Genomic DNA, 20,269 nt, shown 5'->3' on the forward strand with positions numbered 1-20,269 from the left:
AAAAGAAAAAAAGAAGGAAGAGGAGGAGGGAGGGAATAGTAGTAACAGTGCTGCTGGCGGTGGAAGACGCGGATATCCTGTACCATGGTAATTTCTTTCCTAGATAGGCAACCTAGAAAATCAAGTCTAGAAATTCCATTCTTAGACCAACAGTGTCAGCATTTCCTGGGACCATGGTGGAAATGCAAATATTCAAACCCCTTTTCAGATCCACTAAGTCAAAAATCTGGTGGGGAAGCCCAGCAATCTATGTTTTAATAATGTCTTCATGTGATTTTTCATGTATATTAAAATGTGAAAACATTACAAGACAGTGATATATTTCCCAATATTTTGTCTGAGATCTACAGGAAGAACTGTATTGAATACTGTAGCCCACATATACTACTCCTTCATCCTAACGTATATGCATGCATAAAATACGGTTTAAGAAAGCGATTAACTGTGTGGAATTTAATTGTATGGGATACACTTTGATCTGTTATTCTATTCCATTCTTCTATTTGTTTCCCTACAAATAAAACCCTACTGGTGTCAACTATGAATTGTGACTTAAGTTTGAAAAAATATTGTCTAGGAGGAATATTTGTACATGGGCGGTAAGAGATGTATATAAGCCAGACCTTGTGATTTAAGCTTAGAATATCAATTATTTCCGAAGCCAACACAGGAAGATTACAAGTTCATGCTTATATGGGCTACAGAATGAGTTTAGCATTAGCTCATGTAATTAATGAAATCCTGTCTCAACATAAAACATGAAAAAGAAGTCTATGCATATAGTTCAACAGTAGAGCCTGCCTAGCGTTCACAAGGTTTTAGGTTCAATCTCCAATACTGAAAAAAAGATACGCACAACAATGTTACAACTTTATCTGTAGTAGTAAAATAATGGGAGGAAACAAATCTAGAAAATGGAGAGGTAAATTATAACATATTTCTATAATGGAATACTAAATGGTTCCTTGCATGATTAGAAATAAAATTTTAAAGTATTGGGTATACTGAGTCAAGAAAAAATATGTAAAGTATGATATTACCTATATAGTTTCAAAATGTATAAAACAGATATTTATGAATATCTATGAACATTTATGAGTAGCTAAAACATACCTTCAGTTAAGGTAGGGTCATGTCCTTGATGTACCATGGTAGGGCCTTCCCCTTCTCAAAGGAGAAGGGGGTGAGAATGGGAGGAGGAGCTATGGGGAGGTTAGGAGGAGGAGCTATGGGGAGGTTAGGAGGAGGAGCTATGGGGAGGTTGGGAAGAGGAGGGCTGATATTGGGATAAAAGTGAATAAATAAATAAGTTTATAAAAAACAAGAGAGGGTCAAGTCTTGATAAATCCTATTAAAGTTAAAAACATCCTAAGGTGGAAATGGACTTACTATATATAATCCACGGAGCACTGCAGCTTAACCTAGTACTTGGGAGTGTCAGTGCTTTCCCCTCACAAGAGCTAGCTGACGGTGAGCTACATATTGTATACTTCTCAGAGTCTCAATAAAGTATCATAGCAACATAATGCATATTGCTAGCATAACAAAAATAAAAACAAAAATTCAAAATATAGAATACAGGGTCTACTGAATGCATATTGTTCTCAAACAAATGGAAAAACAAAGTAAATGTAGCTATTATTTAGTAGGGACAGTTGTATACAGTTTTAAATAGTAAATACATAAAAAAATACCCACAGGAACAGAACTAGCAAATTCAAGATAGTGGATAAACGTAGAAAGAAGGAAGAGTGGGACTGATGAATGCATAAAATTCTTCGGGCATATCCGTAACATGCTACAAAGTTTTAAAACTCAGCAAATGTGAAAAGTTACTAAACCTTTGTAAACATGGCTAGCCAAGTATATGGATATTTCCTATTTTCTATTACTGAACAGCTCATGTAAAAAAGGAGATGAGCATCAAGCTCCCTACTCTTGGAACAGGAGTAACATAACACAAAGTCAAAACAGAAAGCAGTCCTTCATCCATGTTTTTTAAATCAGGGACTGCTACCATTATTTTTTATTGTGTTTTCTAAAATTAATGCTTTAAGGGTTTGTGCGGTTAACACTATCCACCACCAGATGGTTAATGACTAAGAAAGTTACAGTTAAGGTCAAGGACAAACAGAATCACTCATGGTACCTATAGCAGAAGCTTTGGCATAAGCAAAGGGTTTTTTGTTTTTTGTTTTTTTTTTAAAATGCTGCATTAGTTAGAGGTAAATGAAAGCGAAAACAACCCAGGTCGTTTTCTTGATGTGGCCTCTATACCTTGTTTGGTTCCCCTGGATTATATGAAGCAAACATAGGAATGTTTCGGATCTCCTCCTCTGACAAACGATTTCTCTGGATCTCATCTTCTGGGATAAATTCTACTGGTTGCTTCAGCTTCTTAGGCCCAGTCCAATATTGCTCAGTTGGAAAATCAATAACTTTGGCCACATGGAGACTGGGGCCTTTACCCTGTGCTGCCTGTTTTCCCTTGTCCGGGAGGAGTGATGGGTTCTCAGCTGTGCCACTACCACTCACTGATGCAGCTGAGACCAGGGAGTGGGAAGCAAAGGGTTCACCTCTCAAAAGTTGGAACTCTTCAAGACGTTTTTTCATTATAGTCTCGTGGTAAAAATTTTCCAGGTTGTTCATGGGATCACCTTTGTTCTTCTTTGGGGGTTCATCTGGATCAAGACAAAGAGATATGGAAGTTCTACAAAGCCTCCCCAGTACAACTTTTTAAAAATTAATAAAAATTAAATTCTGGATCTCAGACACAGAATCTCTTTTAGGAAAGGTCTTTATAACAAGTAGCAAATACATGAGTGTGTATGTGTGTGTGCATGTGTGTGAGCACGTGCGTGTGAGTGTGCATGTGTATGTATCTTAAGACTGTCCGGCTCAATCAAGGCCAATAGATGGCAGATTAAGTAAGGCATCTAGAAACTTCAAGCTCATGCAAGTATACATACCTCTAACTCACAAGGACATTTGAAGAACAGAACCAGGATGGCATTTCATACTCATGAGCTTAATTATAATTCCTACATACTACTCGATTCCAAGGTTCTATCTGAAATACCCTGGTTATTTCTGTGATTCTTTAAAAGGTATGTGGTTATATAATCAAGATCTAAATGAGTTTTTGGCTATTACAACTTTTACAGAACTCTTCTATCCCGCCCCTTCATTGACTTTCCTCCTCCAGCCACTGATATTCTAGAACCATCATCTACTCCATGAAGACATTGCTTTAATGAAGTGTTTTCTGATAACTTCTTCCTAATTTCTTGCACTTCTTGACAGGTAAATCTAGTCTAATTCAGGAGTCATTTGGCACTTGTATTTACTATTTTTTAATTATCAATTTGAGTCAAATTTAGTGCGTTTCAAATTCTTAGTAGATATATAATTGCTCTTACATAGCAGATTATCGAAAACAGATAGAGACCATTTACCTGTCCAAAGGCATGGTACAATAGGAAATACAGAGCCATATATGTATTCACTGAACATATTTTTAGTGATGTTAAAATTAATCAGTGAATTTAAGTGCTACTTGCACATCCCTCAATTACTATGTACTCCCATACAACTTTTACCTTTTGGGCTTTATATCTTTAGCAATTACTGTTTAGATCTATTAACTTATGAATTACAAAATGGGGCTTCCCTGACTCTGTTATTTCCTTTGAATTTTTAATCTAGAATCAATAATTATCAACCGTTTAGCTTTCATGAATATAGCTTATATAAGAAAAGCAGGATAAATGCTTGATACTATCTGTCTTTCATTATTCAGGAGGGTAAGGAAATACCTAATGGTGACCAGTGGTTATTCTTCAGGATAATTATGAAATTATGTATTTTTATGAGTGCTTGGGATGCTGCAGACTGAACTTAGGGCTTAGTGAATGTTAAGCAAACACTCAGCTGTCAAGTACACCCCCTCCAGTCCTGTTCTGGTTTTGATTAAAGTTTTTATTACATTTGTAATCATGCAAAACCTTTATATGGCTCTAAATTTAAAAGGGTTATACTGTACCTTTATGGAAGTACCGTTCAATCTCTGAACTTTTGTTTCATTCCCTGTGCTTCCCATAAATACTATTTCTTATTAAGTTTGACCTATCGTTTTAGGATTTCCTTATTTTTTGAAACTATACATATACATACATGAAATTCATTAGTTATATTCTTTTCCTATATAAATACTGGTCTAAAGTTTGCTTTTTTGATTTTAACAAGATGTCCTATAAATAATTCTATATCGATATAAAACTATTCTTTTGCCTTCTTACCGTTACATAATACTGTGTGTATATGTACAATAGTTATTTAGATATTTTCCTAAGAGTAAACCCTGAAATATTGGTTTTATATCCAAAGTCTTACTATGCCCTGAAAATTAGGCTTGTGTGTGCACGCGCGCGCGCACACACACACACACACACACACACACACACACACACACAATTTGGTATTTTTCAAGCATTTCTTTCAAATAAATTCTAAAAGGTGAAATTGCTGAGACAAAGAGTAAATGTTTATGGACTTTTAATAGACTAATTCCACCCTGAGGTAATTGCACTTTTCTGTATTTCTACCAGCAATGTATAAGAGTAGTTATCTCTTAAGATACAAAATGTGAATTCAAGAAAAAGAAGCCATGAATTAGAGAGAGAGAGAGAGGGAGAGAAAGAGAGAGAGAGACAGAGAAAGAAAGAGAGAGAGAGAGAGAGACAGAGAGAGAGCAAAGGGGAAATACATGGGCAGGCTGAAAGAAAGAAAAGGAAGGGGGAAAGTATATATTTTAATTTCAAAAGTAAAATATTTTATTTTTAAAAGGGTACAAAAGGTGTAGTTGTTTAGAAAATGATGAGTCAATTGCTGAATACAGCTGCATTAAAATAAAAATTTCCTGATCATCGAACGTGTCATAAAATGCATTAACAACATGGTTCAGTGGGTAAAGGCAGTTGTCACAAAACCTGGGGACCTGAGCTCAATCCTGTGGTCCACATGTGGAACTAATTCCCCCAAAGACATCCTCTGACTTCTACGCATAGGCTATGGCACAAGGCATCCAATGAATGAAAGAGTCATCAGTAGATAGAAAAACCATGGGATAAGATATTTACTACACAGATAAGTAAAGAGTGCAAATACTGAATGTATGAAATTCCATATATCCATAAGAAACAGAAGTAGCCAACCAAGGGGAAATTGAGAAAAAGACCGATGAATCTTCCATAAAAGAGGGAAAATATATAACTAACAGATATGTTAAAAGTGTTTGATAACATTAATTTTGGTAAAATGCAAGTCAGATGAGGTAGGAGATTCATAGGAAAAAATCCTGATATTTGAAAATATGTAAGTGCATGAGCATTCTAAAGTACATAATCAAAAATACTTATACCATGACCACTATGAGCTAGGCACTGTCCTGGGTTCTCGGGTGATATCAGTGAGCAAAGACCCTAGGAACTTAAAGATGGCTGGAAGTATTAGAGGGGGCCAGCACGCAGGAATCAGAGGGACATGGATCTCTGCAAGTTTGAGGCCAGCCTCATTTATACAGTGAGTTTCAGACTAGCCAAAGCTTCAGAATAAGACCATGTCTGAAACAAAACAAAACAACCCAAAGCAAACAAATAAACAAGCGAAAACCTGTGGAGCTTACTAAGTGCTAGGCACATAAAATACCACACAAATTGGATCCTACCAACCCCCATCTCCAAGTCTGTCCACTGTCTGCAAAAAAATTGAAGAGAAGAAAAGGTTGAAACAAAAAAGTGGAGAGGAAGCATCAGCACTCATATTCCTATGAGAGGGAATACTGTGAAGAACTTTAAGTCAACGAGGGAGAAAATTTATACTGATTGACAAACTCATAAACATAACAATTATCAACACAATTCCAAAAGAGAATGACTTACTAAACTGTAACAAGAGGCTGAATTAGTAATCAGCTAGCTATCCCAAAAAACCCATCCAGGTTCAACAAGACTCATTGGTAACATATCAAACATTCACCTTATCTTCAGAACCATTTTAACAACTTCATCTTAGGACTTCTGACCTCTAGATCTATACTAGAAGAAACCTATGTTGCTTTAGGCTATCAGATGCATGGTAATTTAATTATAATAACCATAAGAAAGTAATGTACTGCAACTGAGCTGGTATAGAAAACCTAGAGCTAAGATTAATGGATTAAAAACAGATGTTTCCCCCTGAAGAGAGTACTTGCTGCTCTTCCAGAGAAATTGAGTTTGATTTATAGCAGAGAATTAATAAAAATATTACATTAAAAGAAGATTATGGATAAAGCAAAAACACTAGCTCACATTACTTCCATTCAACAATGGACTGAAGGTTCTGGAAAATAGAAGAAGGAAAAAGCAAGTAAACAGTAAGTTTCCAGACAACAAGCAAAACTGTCTTTATTCATAGGAAACACACTTTTTCCTGTGTAGAAGATTCCAAGCTACCCATACTAAAACCACGAGAATAATATAACCAATAGAACATTTAGTTAGATCATGTTAGACGAATACAAGATGAAAACAAAACCCAACATATCTCTATATGCTTCACACAAGAATAAAACAATAAAACAGAACATTTTTTTACAAGATGAATTTTTTTACAAGATGCCAAAATGAATAAAATGTTCAGAAATGAATTTCATAGAAGTATAGGTTTGATACACTATATATATATATACATAATATATACAATATATAATTATATATAAAATAATGCTGAAAGAAATTATAGTTGTGGGGCAAGAGAGATGGTTTAGTGGTTAAGAGCACTGACTGCTCTTCCAGAGGTTCTGAGTTCGATTCCCAGCAACCACATGGTGGCTCATAACCATCTGTAATGGGATCTGTTGACCTCTTTTGGTGTCTCTGAAGAAAGTGATGGTATACTCACAAACATAAAATAAATCTTTAAAAAAAAAGAAAAATATAGCTGATCTGATTAAAGGGAGACATTGTGTGTTCATGTATTAGGAGAAATAGTCACTAAATTAAATGACAGACTCAATCCAATCTCCATTAAATTGTGGTATTTATGTAGAAAAATCAACAGAGTGTTGACAAAATTTGCATGGATATATAAGACCTAGGGTAAATGAAATGAGGTTGGAAGAGCTACTCTTGACTGTCAAACTCACTAAAAACATCCAGTAGGGATTTGAAACATAAAGACATAAATATAGATTAAAGCAACAAAACCGTACAAGGAAATTTAAAATATAGTGTTAATCAACAGGAAATCTTCACATAAAATTAAGAACTTAGATCATACCTTACAAACACAAATTTCCATGCATAAAAAACAGATCTAAATATAAGAACAAAGACAGTAGGTATTCTAGAAGACATAGGACTCTTTTGTTTTTTTAACTTTGATTCCAGGAAAGATTTCTTAGTTAAGATACCAAAAAGCTTAAATTATAACAGAATAACTTTCTAAATTGCACTTCATTAAAACATTTGTGCTTTAAGACATGATTAAGAACATAAGAAAAGGTAGACTACAGATCAGAAGAAAGCATCATGCTTGTAAAGGACCTGTCTTCAGAATACACAAAGAACTCTTAGTATATAATACTAAAACTACTGAGACTCCACCAATTTAAGAGTGGACAGAAGTCTCAAATAAAACATTCCGCTAAAGAATTTCTTCTTGTTACTGGGTAAGTGTGTAAAATACGCTTGGCAGTGAAAGTATAAAATCCACAGCTTCAGAAGGCTTACTCTTATTGTACAGAATTTCGCTGAGACGTCGCACAGGCTTTGGGTGTTGGTTAGACACTATTTATTTGAGGATAAAAAAATAAACAGACTCTACTTTATAACTTATATGTAAATCAGTTCCAGGTAGATTAAAGACTTAAATGTGAAGGACAAAAAACCAAATATTTAGAACAAAGAACAATACTTCCTACATTCACACTAGGGAGGACTGACTAACTGAAAAACCCTAAGCCTTAAGGTTAAAGAAAATATTAAAGCACCTTGTGCCATAAAGATGAAAAATGTTATTCTGTAAGGCAAAGGACGTAGTCAATAGGACAAATCAGCAACCTACAGATTGGAGAAAAAAACTTCATTAACCCCACATCCGATAGAGGGCTAATATCCAAAATATATAAAGAACTCAAGAAGCTAGTCACCAAAAAAACAAACAACCCAATCAAAAATGGGGTATAGAACTAAACAGAGAATTCACAACAGAAATCTTGAATGGCTGAGAAGCACCTAAAGAAATGTTTAAAGTCAGCAGATGCTGGTGAGGATGTGGAAAAAGAGGAACACTCCTCCATTGCTGGTGGGATTGCAAGTTGGTACAACCACTCTTGGTTCCTCCAGAAATTGGACATAGTACTACCAGAGGACCCAGCTATACCACTCCTGGGCATATACCCAGAAGATGCTCCAACATGTGATGAGGACACATGTGCCACTATGTTCATAGCAGCCTTATTTATAATAGCCAGAAACTGGAAACAACCCAGATGTCCCTCAACAGAGGAGTGGATACAGAAATTGTGGTACATTTACACAATGGGGCTATTAAAAACAATAAATTCATGAAATTCACAGGCAAATGGACAGAACTAGAAAATATCATCCTGAGTGAGGTAACCCAATCACAAAAGAACACACATGGCATACACTCTCTGATAAGTAGATATTATCCCAAAAGCTCCAAATAACCAGGATACAATTCACAGACCACATGAAGCTCAATAAGAAGGAAGACCAAAGTGTGGGTGCTTCAGTCCTTCTTAGAAGGAGAACAGAATACTCTCAGGAACAAATACAGAGATAAAGTGTAAAGCAGAGACTGAAAGGCCATCCAGAGACTGCCCCACCTGGGGATTCATCCCATATTCGGTTACCAAACCCAGACACTATTGTGGATGCCAAGAAGTGCTTGCTGAGAGGAGCCTGTTATAGCTGTCTCCTGAGAGGCCCTGCCAGAGCTTTACAAATACAGAGGAAGATGTTCACAGCCAACCATTGGACTGAGCATGGGGTCCCTAATGGAGGAGTTAGAGAAAGGACTGAAGGAGTTGAAGAGGTTTGCATCCTCATGGGAAGAACAACAATATCAACCAATCAGACTCCCCAGAACTACCAGGGAACTAAGCAAACAACAAAGGAGTACACATGGCTCCAGCTGCACATGTAGCAGAGGATGGCCTTGTCAGGCATCAATGGGAGGAGAGGTCCTTGGGCCTATGAAGGCTTGATAGATGCCCCAGTGTAGAGGGTCGGGAGGTGGGAGTGAGTGAGTGGGTAAGTGGGTGGGAGGAACACCCTCATAGAAGCAGGGGGAAGGAGGATGTGATAGGGTGTTTCCGGGAGGGAGGGAAACCGGAAAAAGGGATAACATGTAAATAAAGAAAATATTCAGGAAAAGAAAAAATAAGAAATATTTAAAGTCCTTAGTCATCAGGGAAATGCAAATCAAAACGTCCCTGAGATTCCACCTCACACCAGTCAGAATGGCTAAGATCAAAACCTCAGGTGACAATACACGTTGGAGAAGAGGTAGAGAAAGAGGAACACTCCTCCATTGCTGGTGGGATTGCAAACTGAAACAACCACTTTGGAAATCAATCTGGAGGTTCCTCAGGAAATTGGAAATAGATCTACCTGAAGACCCAGCAGTACAACTCTTAGGAATATACCCAAAAGATGCCCTACCATGCTACAGGGGCACATGTTCCACTATGTTCATAGCGGCCTTATTTATGAAAGCCAGAAGCTGGAAACAACCCAGATGTCCTTCAACAGAGGAATGGATACAGAAAATGTGGTTCATTTACACAATGGACTACTACTCAGCTATTAAGGTGAGGACATCCTGAGTTTTGCAGGCAATTGGATGGAACTAGAAAATATCCTGAGTGAGGTAACTCAGACACAAAAGGACATGTATGGTATGTACTCACTAATAAGTAGATATTAGCCAAAAAACAAAAGTACAGAATACCCAAGATACAGTCCACAGAACTCAAAAAGGTCAACAAGCAGAAGGGCTAAAGTGAGGATGCCTCAATACAACTTGAGAGGGAGAGAAAGTAATCACAGGAGGGAGGAGGGATGGAGGGACCTGGATGGGAAAGGAGACAGGGAGGGGAAGAGGGAACATGATCTGGTATTGGGTGGAGGGAAAGGACTGAAGCCCTGAGGGCCAGCAGAAAGAAAGGAAACAGGCAACCTCAGGAAATAGGGGGTTGGGGCAACCCTCCAGAATGCACCAGAGACCTGGGAGGTGAAAGACTCTCAGGACTCAAAGGGAGGGACCTTAGATGAAATGCCCTACAGTGGGGAGAGGGAACTTGTAGAGCCCTCCTCCAGCAGAAAGATTGGGCATCAAATGAGGGATGGGGTTGCCATCCCACAGTCACAACTCTGACCCCTAATTGTTCCTGTCTGAAAGAACTGCAGAGATGGAAATGGAGAGGAGCCTGAGGAAAAGAAGGTCCAGTGACAGGCCCAAAGAGGGTTCCAGCTCTAGGGGAGGTCCCAAGACCTGACACTATTACTGAGGCTATGGAGCGCTCACAAAAAGGGACCTATCATGACTGCCTTCTGAAAGACCCAGCAAGCAGCTGAAAGAGTCAGATGCAGATATTTACACCCAATCAATGGACAGAAGTTGCTGATCCCTGTGGTTGAATTAGGGAAAAGCTGGAAGAATCTGAGGAGAAGAGCGACCCTGTAGGAGGACCAGCAGTCTCAATTATCCTGGACCCCCGAGATCTCTCAGATACTGAGCCACTAACCAGCCAGCATACACACATACAGCAGAGAACTGCCAGGTCTGAGTTCAGTCAGAGAAGATGCATCTAACCCTCAAGAGACTGGAGGCCCCAAGGAGTTTAGAGGCCTGGTAGTGTGGGGAGGTGGGGACATCTTCTTAGAGACGGGGCAGGAGGGGGGGTATGGGATGTGGAACAGTGAGAGGGTGAACCAGGAGGGGGATAAAATCTGGACTCTGAAAAAACGATTAAATAATGTTTAAAAAAAGAAAGAAAAAAATTGTAAATTGGACCACCATAAAAAAAGAGGTGTCATAGAGACAGTGAAATGATTAGATAGAGTGAGAATAGATGCTTTAAACACATATAACATATAACCAACAAATTAATCCATGGCCATAATGATAAGAACCTGTATACATTTACAGGAAAGTATATAGTATGACTGGGCAGTTGGAGATAGAATATTCAATACACACAACACATCTGTAGGTTCCTCCTTCCTGTAGTGACGATCAGATGACTGGAGACTACTGAGATCTACCAAGCTCAAGGAACTGTGGAGCAGAGCTATCGTTTTAAGAGAGACTTAAAATGACTTCTGAACTAAGACTACACCTGACACGAACACAGATGGAAGAGTACTCAGAAGAAAATAGGCATTTTCACATTTGTTAAACAGACAAATAATTCAAGGCTGATTCACAAAGGAGGCTGCTCATATGCTTCATCAAGTTGTGAGAAGGTGGCCTTCGTCACTAGTTATCTAGAAAATGAAATTAATCCACAATGAAGCAAATAATACAGACAGGAAGTCCTGATAACTATAAATGTCTGGAAACACAACTATATTTAACATTCCACACACCACACACACACACGTACACACACACACACACACACACACACCATAAGTTATTCTAAAGCAATTTAAATGCAATGTGTGATCCATGATTATATCCTACATAAAATCAGAAATTTGATTACAAAATGTATATTAGAGAAAATTACAGTAGTAACTCAATAGTTTCTCAAGGATGATCATAATATTATGGTTGTATAGGAAAATATTTGTTTCCCAGCATACACATCACAGCTCAAAAGTGCGCATAACTACAGTTCCAGGAGGTGGGTATCTCCTTGTCTCCATGGATATCAGGCATGCACATGGTACATATGCATACAAATAAGTGAACCGCTCACACACATAAAAATTTAAAAGAATGAATCCTATTTTCATCTGACAATCATTTCAAATAGTATAGTGGACATTCTTTTAATTTTTCTCCATAATGCAAAACTGTCAAAACAATAGGTTAAATACAACTTTTTTATTATTATTTATTTTTTAAAAGATTTATTTTTATTTATTTTATGTGTATGAGTACACTGTAGCTGTACAGATGGCCGTGAGCCATCATGTGTGTGGCTGCTGTTGATCTCAGGACCTCTGCCGGCCCTGCTCGCTCCAGTGTACTTTACTGCAGCTGTCTTCAGACCCACCAGAAGAGGGTGTCAGATCTCATTAAGGGTGGTTGTGAGCCACCATGTGGTTGCTGGGACCTTCGGAGGAGCAGTCAGTGCTCTTACCTGCTGAGCCATCTTGCCAGCCCCTAAATAAAACTTTTTAATAAGTGCTAAAGTGTAAAGCATAACACTAAAAATGTTGATTCTTAATACAGGGAATAAATAAGACAAGGAAACTTAAGTAAACATCTATTAGACTGGATATGGAACAACCTGAACATTCTTCCACAACTGTTGAGATGTTAACTTGGGGAAAATCTCTTCAGATAATAGTTAATAGTTATTAAAATGGAGGATCTGTGACTCGTCACCTCTCAATTGTACTCTTAAAGTATAAATCATGAGAAACTCGTGTACATTATTTCCCAGGATTTCTGTACATGCATTATCATGTAGCAGGACTGATAATGATGCTAAATCCAAAGGATAACACCCCTAATGTCCCACTGTAGCAGAACAAAAAAAAATCAGTGTTCACAAAAAGGAGTACTATATTTCAGTGAAAATGAACTTACTATAGCTCCAAACTGTAATGTAGATGAATTTCACAAATATAATATTAAGTAGAAACGGAAGACCCAGTATATGTGCAGTTCAGTTGACTACTAGTGTTTAATCACAGGAAAAAGGAAACACTGTCTACTGATGAATATGTAAGTTGTTAAAAAAAATTATTATTACAAGTCAGGACAGTAATTACACCTGAACCTATGGGGGCTATGTTTTGTGAGGGGCATACAGGGGCTTTTACAGTTTTCTGCTGCTCTATTTATTAATCTCATTGAACATAAAATATTTGAAATACTCTTCAGAATGATCAATCTTATCATTTAAAAAATACAGTTTGTTCAAATAAGAATGAAAGATGAGAAAGAGGCAGTAATAAACATACTGGATTGAAGAATATCCCAAAGCCTCAGAATTTAATTTCAAAGGAGAAAGAGGTCTTTGCAGCTATAATTAATCAAGATGAAATCATACAGATCAGGGGAGGGCCTAAGTCCAAGGACTAGTGTTCTTATGAGAAGGCAAATGAAGACACGGTGCCACACTCTCAGAAAGAAAATACATGTGATAACAGAAGCAGCTATGGGAATACTATGACAAGCCAAGGCAAAAGGCATGCAAAGGGTTCCAACACAGAGCTTTAAGAGAGAAGCAACTTAGCCAACATCTTGCCGTTGTACTTCCATAACCATGAGATGCTATATTCCTGTTGTTTTGTTATGGTAACCCTAGGAAGCCGATACATATTTTGAACTGGGAAATGAATGATTCTGGAAGAATTTTGATGTGTGTTAACAGCATAAGCCCAAATTTCCTTCAGGAGTCCACTGGCAGAAACACAGAGCTTAAAGGCAGTCCTGGTAAAGGCTTAGAAAAAAGGGAACAGTAAGTAAAGCTCATGTAACCCTAGACACTATGCATATGCATGTATATCTGCATGTGTACATTCTCATCATGAATACAGTATTGCTACAGATATAAATATTAACCTAAGTTCTAGAGAGGCCTTAGGAAAAAATAGTGAATGATATCTGACACTGGAAGAAAGATGATCTTTGTTATGCAGTGGCGGAAATTTGGCTGATGTGGTTTCATGCTATTGGGGGAAAAAGCTACCTTGTAAATAACAAATTTAGATATGTAGCTGAGATATTATCCAAAGTGTGAAAGAGGGGTTATTTCTTCTTGATGCTCATGATAAAATTATAACGTAAAAGATATAAATTGAAAATCTAATTATTAGGGAGAAAGAAACCAGCATTTGATAATCTGAAAAATCATAAACCTATCCAGACAGTGTGTTCTGGAAAAGGGGCCAGGTCTGTGGCCAGATAAACTTTTACTGAAGATACTGGGAATGACTCATAGATTTAGTCATCACCAGAAGCCAGAGATGGAGGCAAGATTATCTGAGAAGGATATGCAGAGAGCCTCCGGTCTAACTGCATGGATCTCTTGACTTCCTTAAGGCTAATCAGGCAGCTGATAATTCTGCATCAGAACCAGCGGCAGCCTGGTGGGAGACAGACCTGGGACAAAATGAAGAAAGGATGACTAAGAGCAAAGGACCCAGTTGTAGAGGCCAGAAAAGGAGCTCAGAGCATACTAAGAAGGAAAACTTGCTCTGCTGAGTGACTATCTTGTTTAGTAATCCCTTTATTTCGTCTTTCTTGCCTTTTCAGAGTGAGGCTGGCTATCATATGCCTGCCTTACCATTATATATTACAATAGTAAGATTTCTTTTTCAATTACACAAGCCTCTGGGTAGGAAGAAAGAAATTTTGTTTCAAGATGTACTATATCCTGAATCTCATCCACCTTGATTTAGATTATTTGGAGGGGGGTGTTTTAAGACAGGGTTTCTCTGTTTATGTAGTCCCAGCCATCCTGGAACTTGCTCTGTAGACCAGGCTGGACTCACAGAGATTTTACTTGCTTCTGCTTCCTGAGTGCTAGATTAAATGCATGAGCCAGCACTGCCTGCTTAAACGATTTAAATAATGAAATGTGAGAGTTTTTGAGTTTACATGTAAATGTAGTTTTCAATGGGTTATATGTATATTGCATGTACTGGGAAGAATCTGGATTTTTAGACGACAGAGGACAGAATGTACTATGTTGCATAGACTATCTCTAAGATTTATCTATACTTGGAACCTCAAACTGATAATACTTGATAATATAATATTTAAATCTGTTGTTAAGCTACTGTAAGCTAATACTGGGTTAGGGTGCATTCAAAACCTAATGAATGAATACAATACTCAAAAGGTAAAATGAAGATACAGAAACAGACAAAGAGGATGCCATTTTGAAGACAGAGGTCAAGACTAGAATAATGTATCTACACATGTCCCAGAATATCAAGGAGTACAGGCAAGTAGTACAGGCTAGAAAAGGCCAGTGTGGATATGCTCTTAAAGCCAAGGGAAAGACTGGTCCATCAACATTTTGATTTGCCTCCAAAACTGTGAAGGAGATAAATTTATGTTATAGAAAACCAGATTTATATGAGCTTACTAGCAGCCTTAGGAATCTAATACAATAATTATCGAAAATTCTTCTACAAATTATGTTAGAGAAAGACATAAACTATTGGTATTTATAACAGTGTACCTCAAAAACTTTATGCTGAATTAGATAAGTTTTATAAGAATAGTTACTGTATTGTTTTACCTATAAAAAGTTCTAGAGTACAACAGAACCATTTAGAAACTATAGAAACTAATCTACACTGGGGGAAAAATCAAAGAATAATTTGCCTCTGGGTGAATAGGATGGGAGTTACTGGAAAGAAGTATGATGGGAATTTCTGGAATGATGGCAATCTATATGATTTGATAAGTGTTGGGTTATAGACATGTAACGATGTGCTGCAGATGGCCTAACGATTGTGTGTACCCATTTTCATGCCGAGTGATGACAGATTGGTATGGCCTGCAACTGTCCACAGTGGAAATATGTAAACCATGGAAACTGGCAAATGAAACAAACCAGTGCCTGAAGAGCTAATGTACTTTCTTACTAGTATGTCACCATTCAGAACCATACACTGTCTATAAGTGGGCAGATGGACACTTAAGGATTATATATGTAATAACATGAAAATTTTATGAACATAGAATCAAAATAAATATTTAACTATAGCTAACAATATGAATGCTGATGTATTTGGGAGTATACATTTATATCAACTTTTAAAATGCACATATAAGCAAAATCCATTGATATGTATTTAGAAGTACAAAGTAGATATGTGATAAAGTATATCAAGGATACAATAGAGATTGTGATGTAATGAGTGTTTGTGGGAAATCTTTTTTACTTTTCTGGATATTTGGAATTTTTCATTAAAAAAATCAGAAATAGCTCCCTACTTAAGATATCAAAAATATTAACAGATGCATATAATTCTGGCTCTCTAACTGCTACTTAAGTATACAGTAAAAGAAAATCCAAGTGTTTTGTTTTTTCAAGAACTTAAAATGCTGAAGGACATGCCCCTACCTCCAGTTTTCAAGTTCTTTAGATAGAAGGAGTATATACTCAGGGGAAACTGGCAAATGACCCAATTAAAGTCCTCAAAGGAAAAGAGGGCCAGCTGCAGTCCCTTGGGAGATAAGGATGGAATCCAGCACTGGAGTATAAAGATTAGCACTAAGCACCAAAGAGTCCCCTATCTCTGAGTGAAGTGGGAAGAAAGGGAGAATGAGAAAGCAAAAGTTAGCAGAGTGCTGGAGGACCAAGCAGATGGAAGTTCTTGTTGCCTTGAAACTGGACAGAAAGCTATCTGTTTAAAAGAATGAAAGGGTAGGATAGGGAAAGGAATGAGTGTCTCCAATAGTCCTGATAAGAAGTGAAACAAAAGTGAGACTGGGGACTAGGAGATACAGACAGAGCTGGTGAGGGGGCCAGCTTTAGATGGTGCCAGAGATGAGGAATTTACTGAAGGACTAATGACCCAAAAGGATTTTTCTCCAGGAGAGCTCTCAGGGCAGAAGCTAAAGGAAGGCAATCAGCTGAGACTTGTCTAAGAAGGCAGGAAAGAGAGACACGAAAGCAAAGATAGATAGACAGATAGACGGATAGATAGATAGATAGATAGATAGATAGATAGATAGATAGATAGATAGACAGACAGACAGACAGACAGACAGACAGACAGACAGACAGACAGATGGTTCACTGAGGTTGAATCTGAATGAGACAAGGAAGGAAGAGGAACCAGGCAAGAGAAGAGAGATTCCAAAGAAAAAGGTAAAAGAAGTAGAGATCGTAACAGTATTGAAGACACAGCATAAAGGGTACAAGAGAATTCTGAGAGCTAGTCAGGTAAGAAAAAGACTGCAGCTGGGCACGGTGGTACATACCTGTAATGTCCACACTTGAGAGGCTGAGATCAGTTGATTGCCAAAAGCTCAATGCCATTCTGGGCTACACAGCAAGCACCAGGCCTGTCGGCATTACACAGCATGACTTTTCAAAAAACAAACAAAAATTAACCAAAAAGAGAAAAATCATGGCCAAAGAGTATATTTTAAACTTATTCTCAGGAGAATATTTCTAGAAATAATACATCACGGCTTTTCCATGAATTTCATTTTAAAATGACATTGTATAATTCAGAAGAGAGTTTGTCTCAACAGTTGGAGATGTAGCTCAGTGGCAGAGCATTTGCCTGGTATACAAGAAGGCAAAAGTTCAACCCCCCATACTGCAAAGGAACAGAAGGCTGTTTCAAGACAGGGTCTTTTGAAATCATATACACAAGTGCCATGGTCAACGCACCATTGATTTTTCTAAAGGTGGTATATTTCAGGGACAGCATAGTTAATTAACAACTGGTTTGGGGCAAAGTTACTTATTCTCCTCAGAAGCTCAGTTCTGTCATCTGTAAAATATGTATAATAATGTCACATCTTATAGAGCTGTTGCCAGAAGTAAATGCATCAGTTTGAAAAAAAAAAGTATTTAGCACAATGACTGGCATAAATAAGCCTTCAAAAACTCAGCTGCTAGGATTTCTGTTTCTAGGTAAGATGAAATGAACTCCCTTCATTCTGTCTATCCCATGAAGTACAGTTAGAAAGCTTACCTAGTCTAACCCACAAAGTAGAGTTACAAAACTTGGTGAGACTATCTGGTCCATTTGAAGTGTGTGAATAATAAACAGTAGCAGTCACAGCTAAGTGGTTAAAGACCTAGAATCTAAACTAAGGAACTGATGCTCAGAACTCATTAAATTGCTGAAAATAGAAAGACAGCCAGACTTAGCAGCTTAATCCTAGTACTTGGAAGGTAAAAATAAGATCAGATGGTCAAGATTATCCTTGGCTACACAGTAAGTTCAGGCAAGACCAGCCTAAACTGCATGAGACCCTTATCGAATACAACAATAAGAAAATAAACAGAAAGAAAAAAGTTTATATTTATGGTAAATTGACTTTCTACAATGGTGTCAAGATAATTTTAATGTGAAATGGCAGTGTTTTCATATGCAATGACAATTGTACATATAATCTATATATAATCTCTATGTATCTGTGTGTGTATATATGTATATATAGTATATATATATGTATATATATATACTATATATATATTGTATGTGTGTGTGTGCAACCAGATGAATATAAATCTCTATCATATGCCAAAGTAATTCAAAATGGTTCATCGACTTAAATGTGTGAACTGAGCTGAAACTGTAGTCTTTCAGAACAGAGGAGAAAGTTGATATGTCCCTGAGTTAGAAAGAAATCTTCATAAGATCAAAAAAAAAAAAAAGTCTCATAAAGCAGTGGCTTACATGGCATCAAAATTGCAAACTTCAGAGCTTTGAACGATATGTCATTAAAATAATGTCAGAAAAAAACAGTAGAGTAGGAACTTTTGTAACATCTCTTCCAAAAAGGCAATAAGAAAATCATCAGAACCAGCTCTTACAATTCTAGAAAATAGTCAGACACACTGGGAAAGATCTCTCAGGAAGAATAGCTGGATCTCTGCAAGAATAATCAGTTTTTCAGTGCTTTAATCTACCCAACTTCCACCCCAAGTCCTATTTTGGTGGTTAACCTTGAAAGCCTGTATTCGAAACCATAGAAAACAAAGGAAAACGGCAACAGGGCTACCAGTAGAGGGCGAAGAATGAGGCAGCAGCACCTTGGAACTACTATTCCTTCAGGAAATTCAAGGGACACTCCCTTTATCTGAACAAACTCAAAGCTCAGAAAGTGATCACAACCTTCTCTTCTAGGAGCTTTTGGCAAAAATGTTCATAGGCAAGTGTTGAATTTCAGAGGTGAAGATAAGAATTGGAAAAAACACATGTTAATAAAAAGGCTTCAAAAGGCAAAATCTAGGAAATGAGATGTTTATATGAGGCTCAGAAAACATCTAGCATATATATAGGCCTGCCCATACACACACACATATACATACATATATACATATACATGTATATATAGAGAGAGACAGACAGACAGACAGACTTAGGTTTGTGCATTTTCTGAAAAGACCTGAAAAGGTCACGCACGTGGTGTCACTTTTGATTAACCAAGAGGCTTTGTGCAAACAAGAAAGGGAAGCTGAGATTGCAAAGTACATAGGTAAGGGTTGAAGATATTCTCAGCATGCACACAGAATCAAGAAACACTGGAAAAATACTAGTTCTAGACATAATGTTCTAGATCCAATGAAAAAAATTACACTGAAGTTGAGAGCGCCATATATTATATGAATCATTTATATAAAATGTTCCAAATAGGTAAATCCATAGGGACGGATATTTTCTGAGTGGCTACCTAAGACACGAGTATAAACAAAAACTAATAGCAGTCCTTGAGGTGATGGCACTGTCCTAAAACTAGACTGTTGTTATGGTTGATGAATTCTATAAATTTACTACAAATCACTGAATTGTGCGCTTAAGGAACGAGCTTTATGGTATGCAGTAAATGCTAACTCAATAAAGAAGACAAAATGAGCCAACTCCATGCTATAACAGCCTACTCTTCCCCAAATGTACTAATATTAATAGGGAGAGGTAAACTGATGGCGAGAAGGCAATTCTGGGATGACAGAATGAAAATCTCTAAAGATCTGGGTCCTAGAGCAAAAAGAACACTGGCAAAAAAAAAAGTCAAAATCAATTTTGGAAGAAAATTAAATGCTTGCAATAAAACATGGAACAGTGTTTCAAGAAAAAGTAGGATTAGTAAGTAAGGTTTGTAGCATTTCAACTTTCCACAATATCATCTCTTTTTCTGCAGCTTCAAAGCGCTAAAAAAATTCAACATTGTTGCCATTATACAAGCTGTAACCCACTGGGCACTGGTGGCACACACCTTTAATTCCAGCACACTTGGGGAGCAGAGGCAGATGGCCTGGTCGAGGCCAGCCAGCCAGGGCTACACAGGGAAACCCTGTCTTGAAAAACCAAAA

The 20,269-nt window shown here is 37.4% G+C and overlaps 1 protein-coding gene across 1 annotated transcript in view; it reads right to left on the minus strand.

Annotated features, from left to right (window-relative positions):
• Nucleotides 1–20,269, minus strand: part of Rbm41 (RNA binding motif protein 41) — a 50,397-nt gene that overhangs the window by 17,354 nt on the left and 12,774 nt on the right. Inside the window, exon 6 of the mRNA XM_031377506.1 lies at nt 2,278–2,681. Within this exon, the coding sequence (XP_031233366.1) occupies nt 2,278–2,681 (404 nt within the window). The remainder of the gene's footprint in view (nt 1–2,277; nt 2,682–20,269) is intronic.

The sequence above is a fragment of the Mastomys coucha genome, chromosome X (genome assembly GCF_008632895.1).
Source record: "Mastomys coucha isolate ucsf_1 chromosome X, UCSF_Mcou_1, whole genome shotgun sequence".
NCBI classification, from domain to species: domain Eukaryota; kingdom Metazoa; phylum Chordata; class Mammalia; order Rodentia; family Muridae; genus Mastomys; species Mastomys coucha.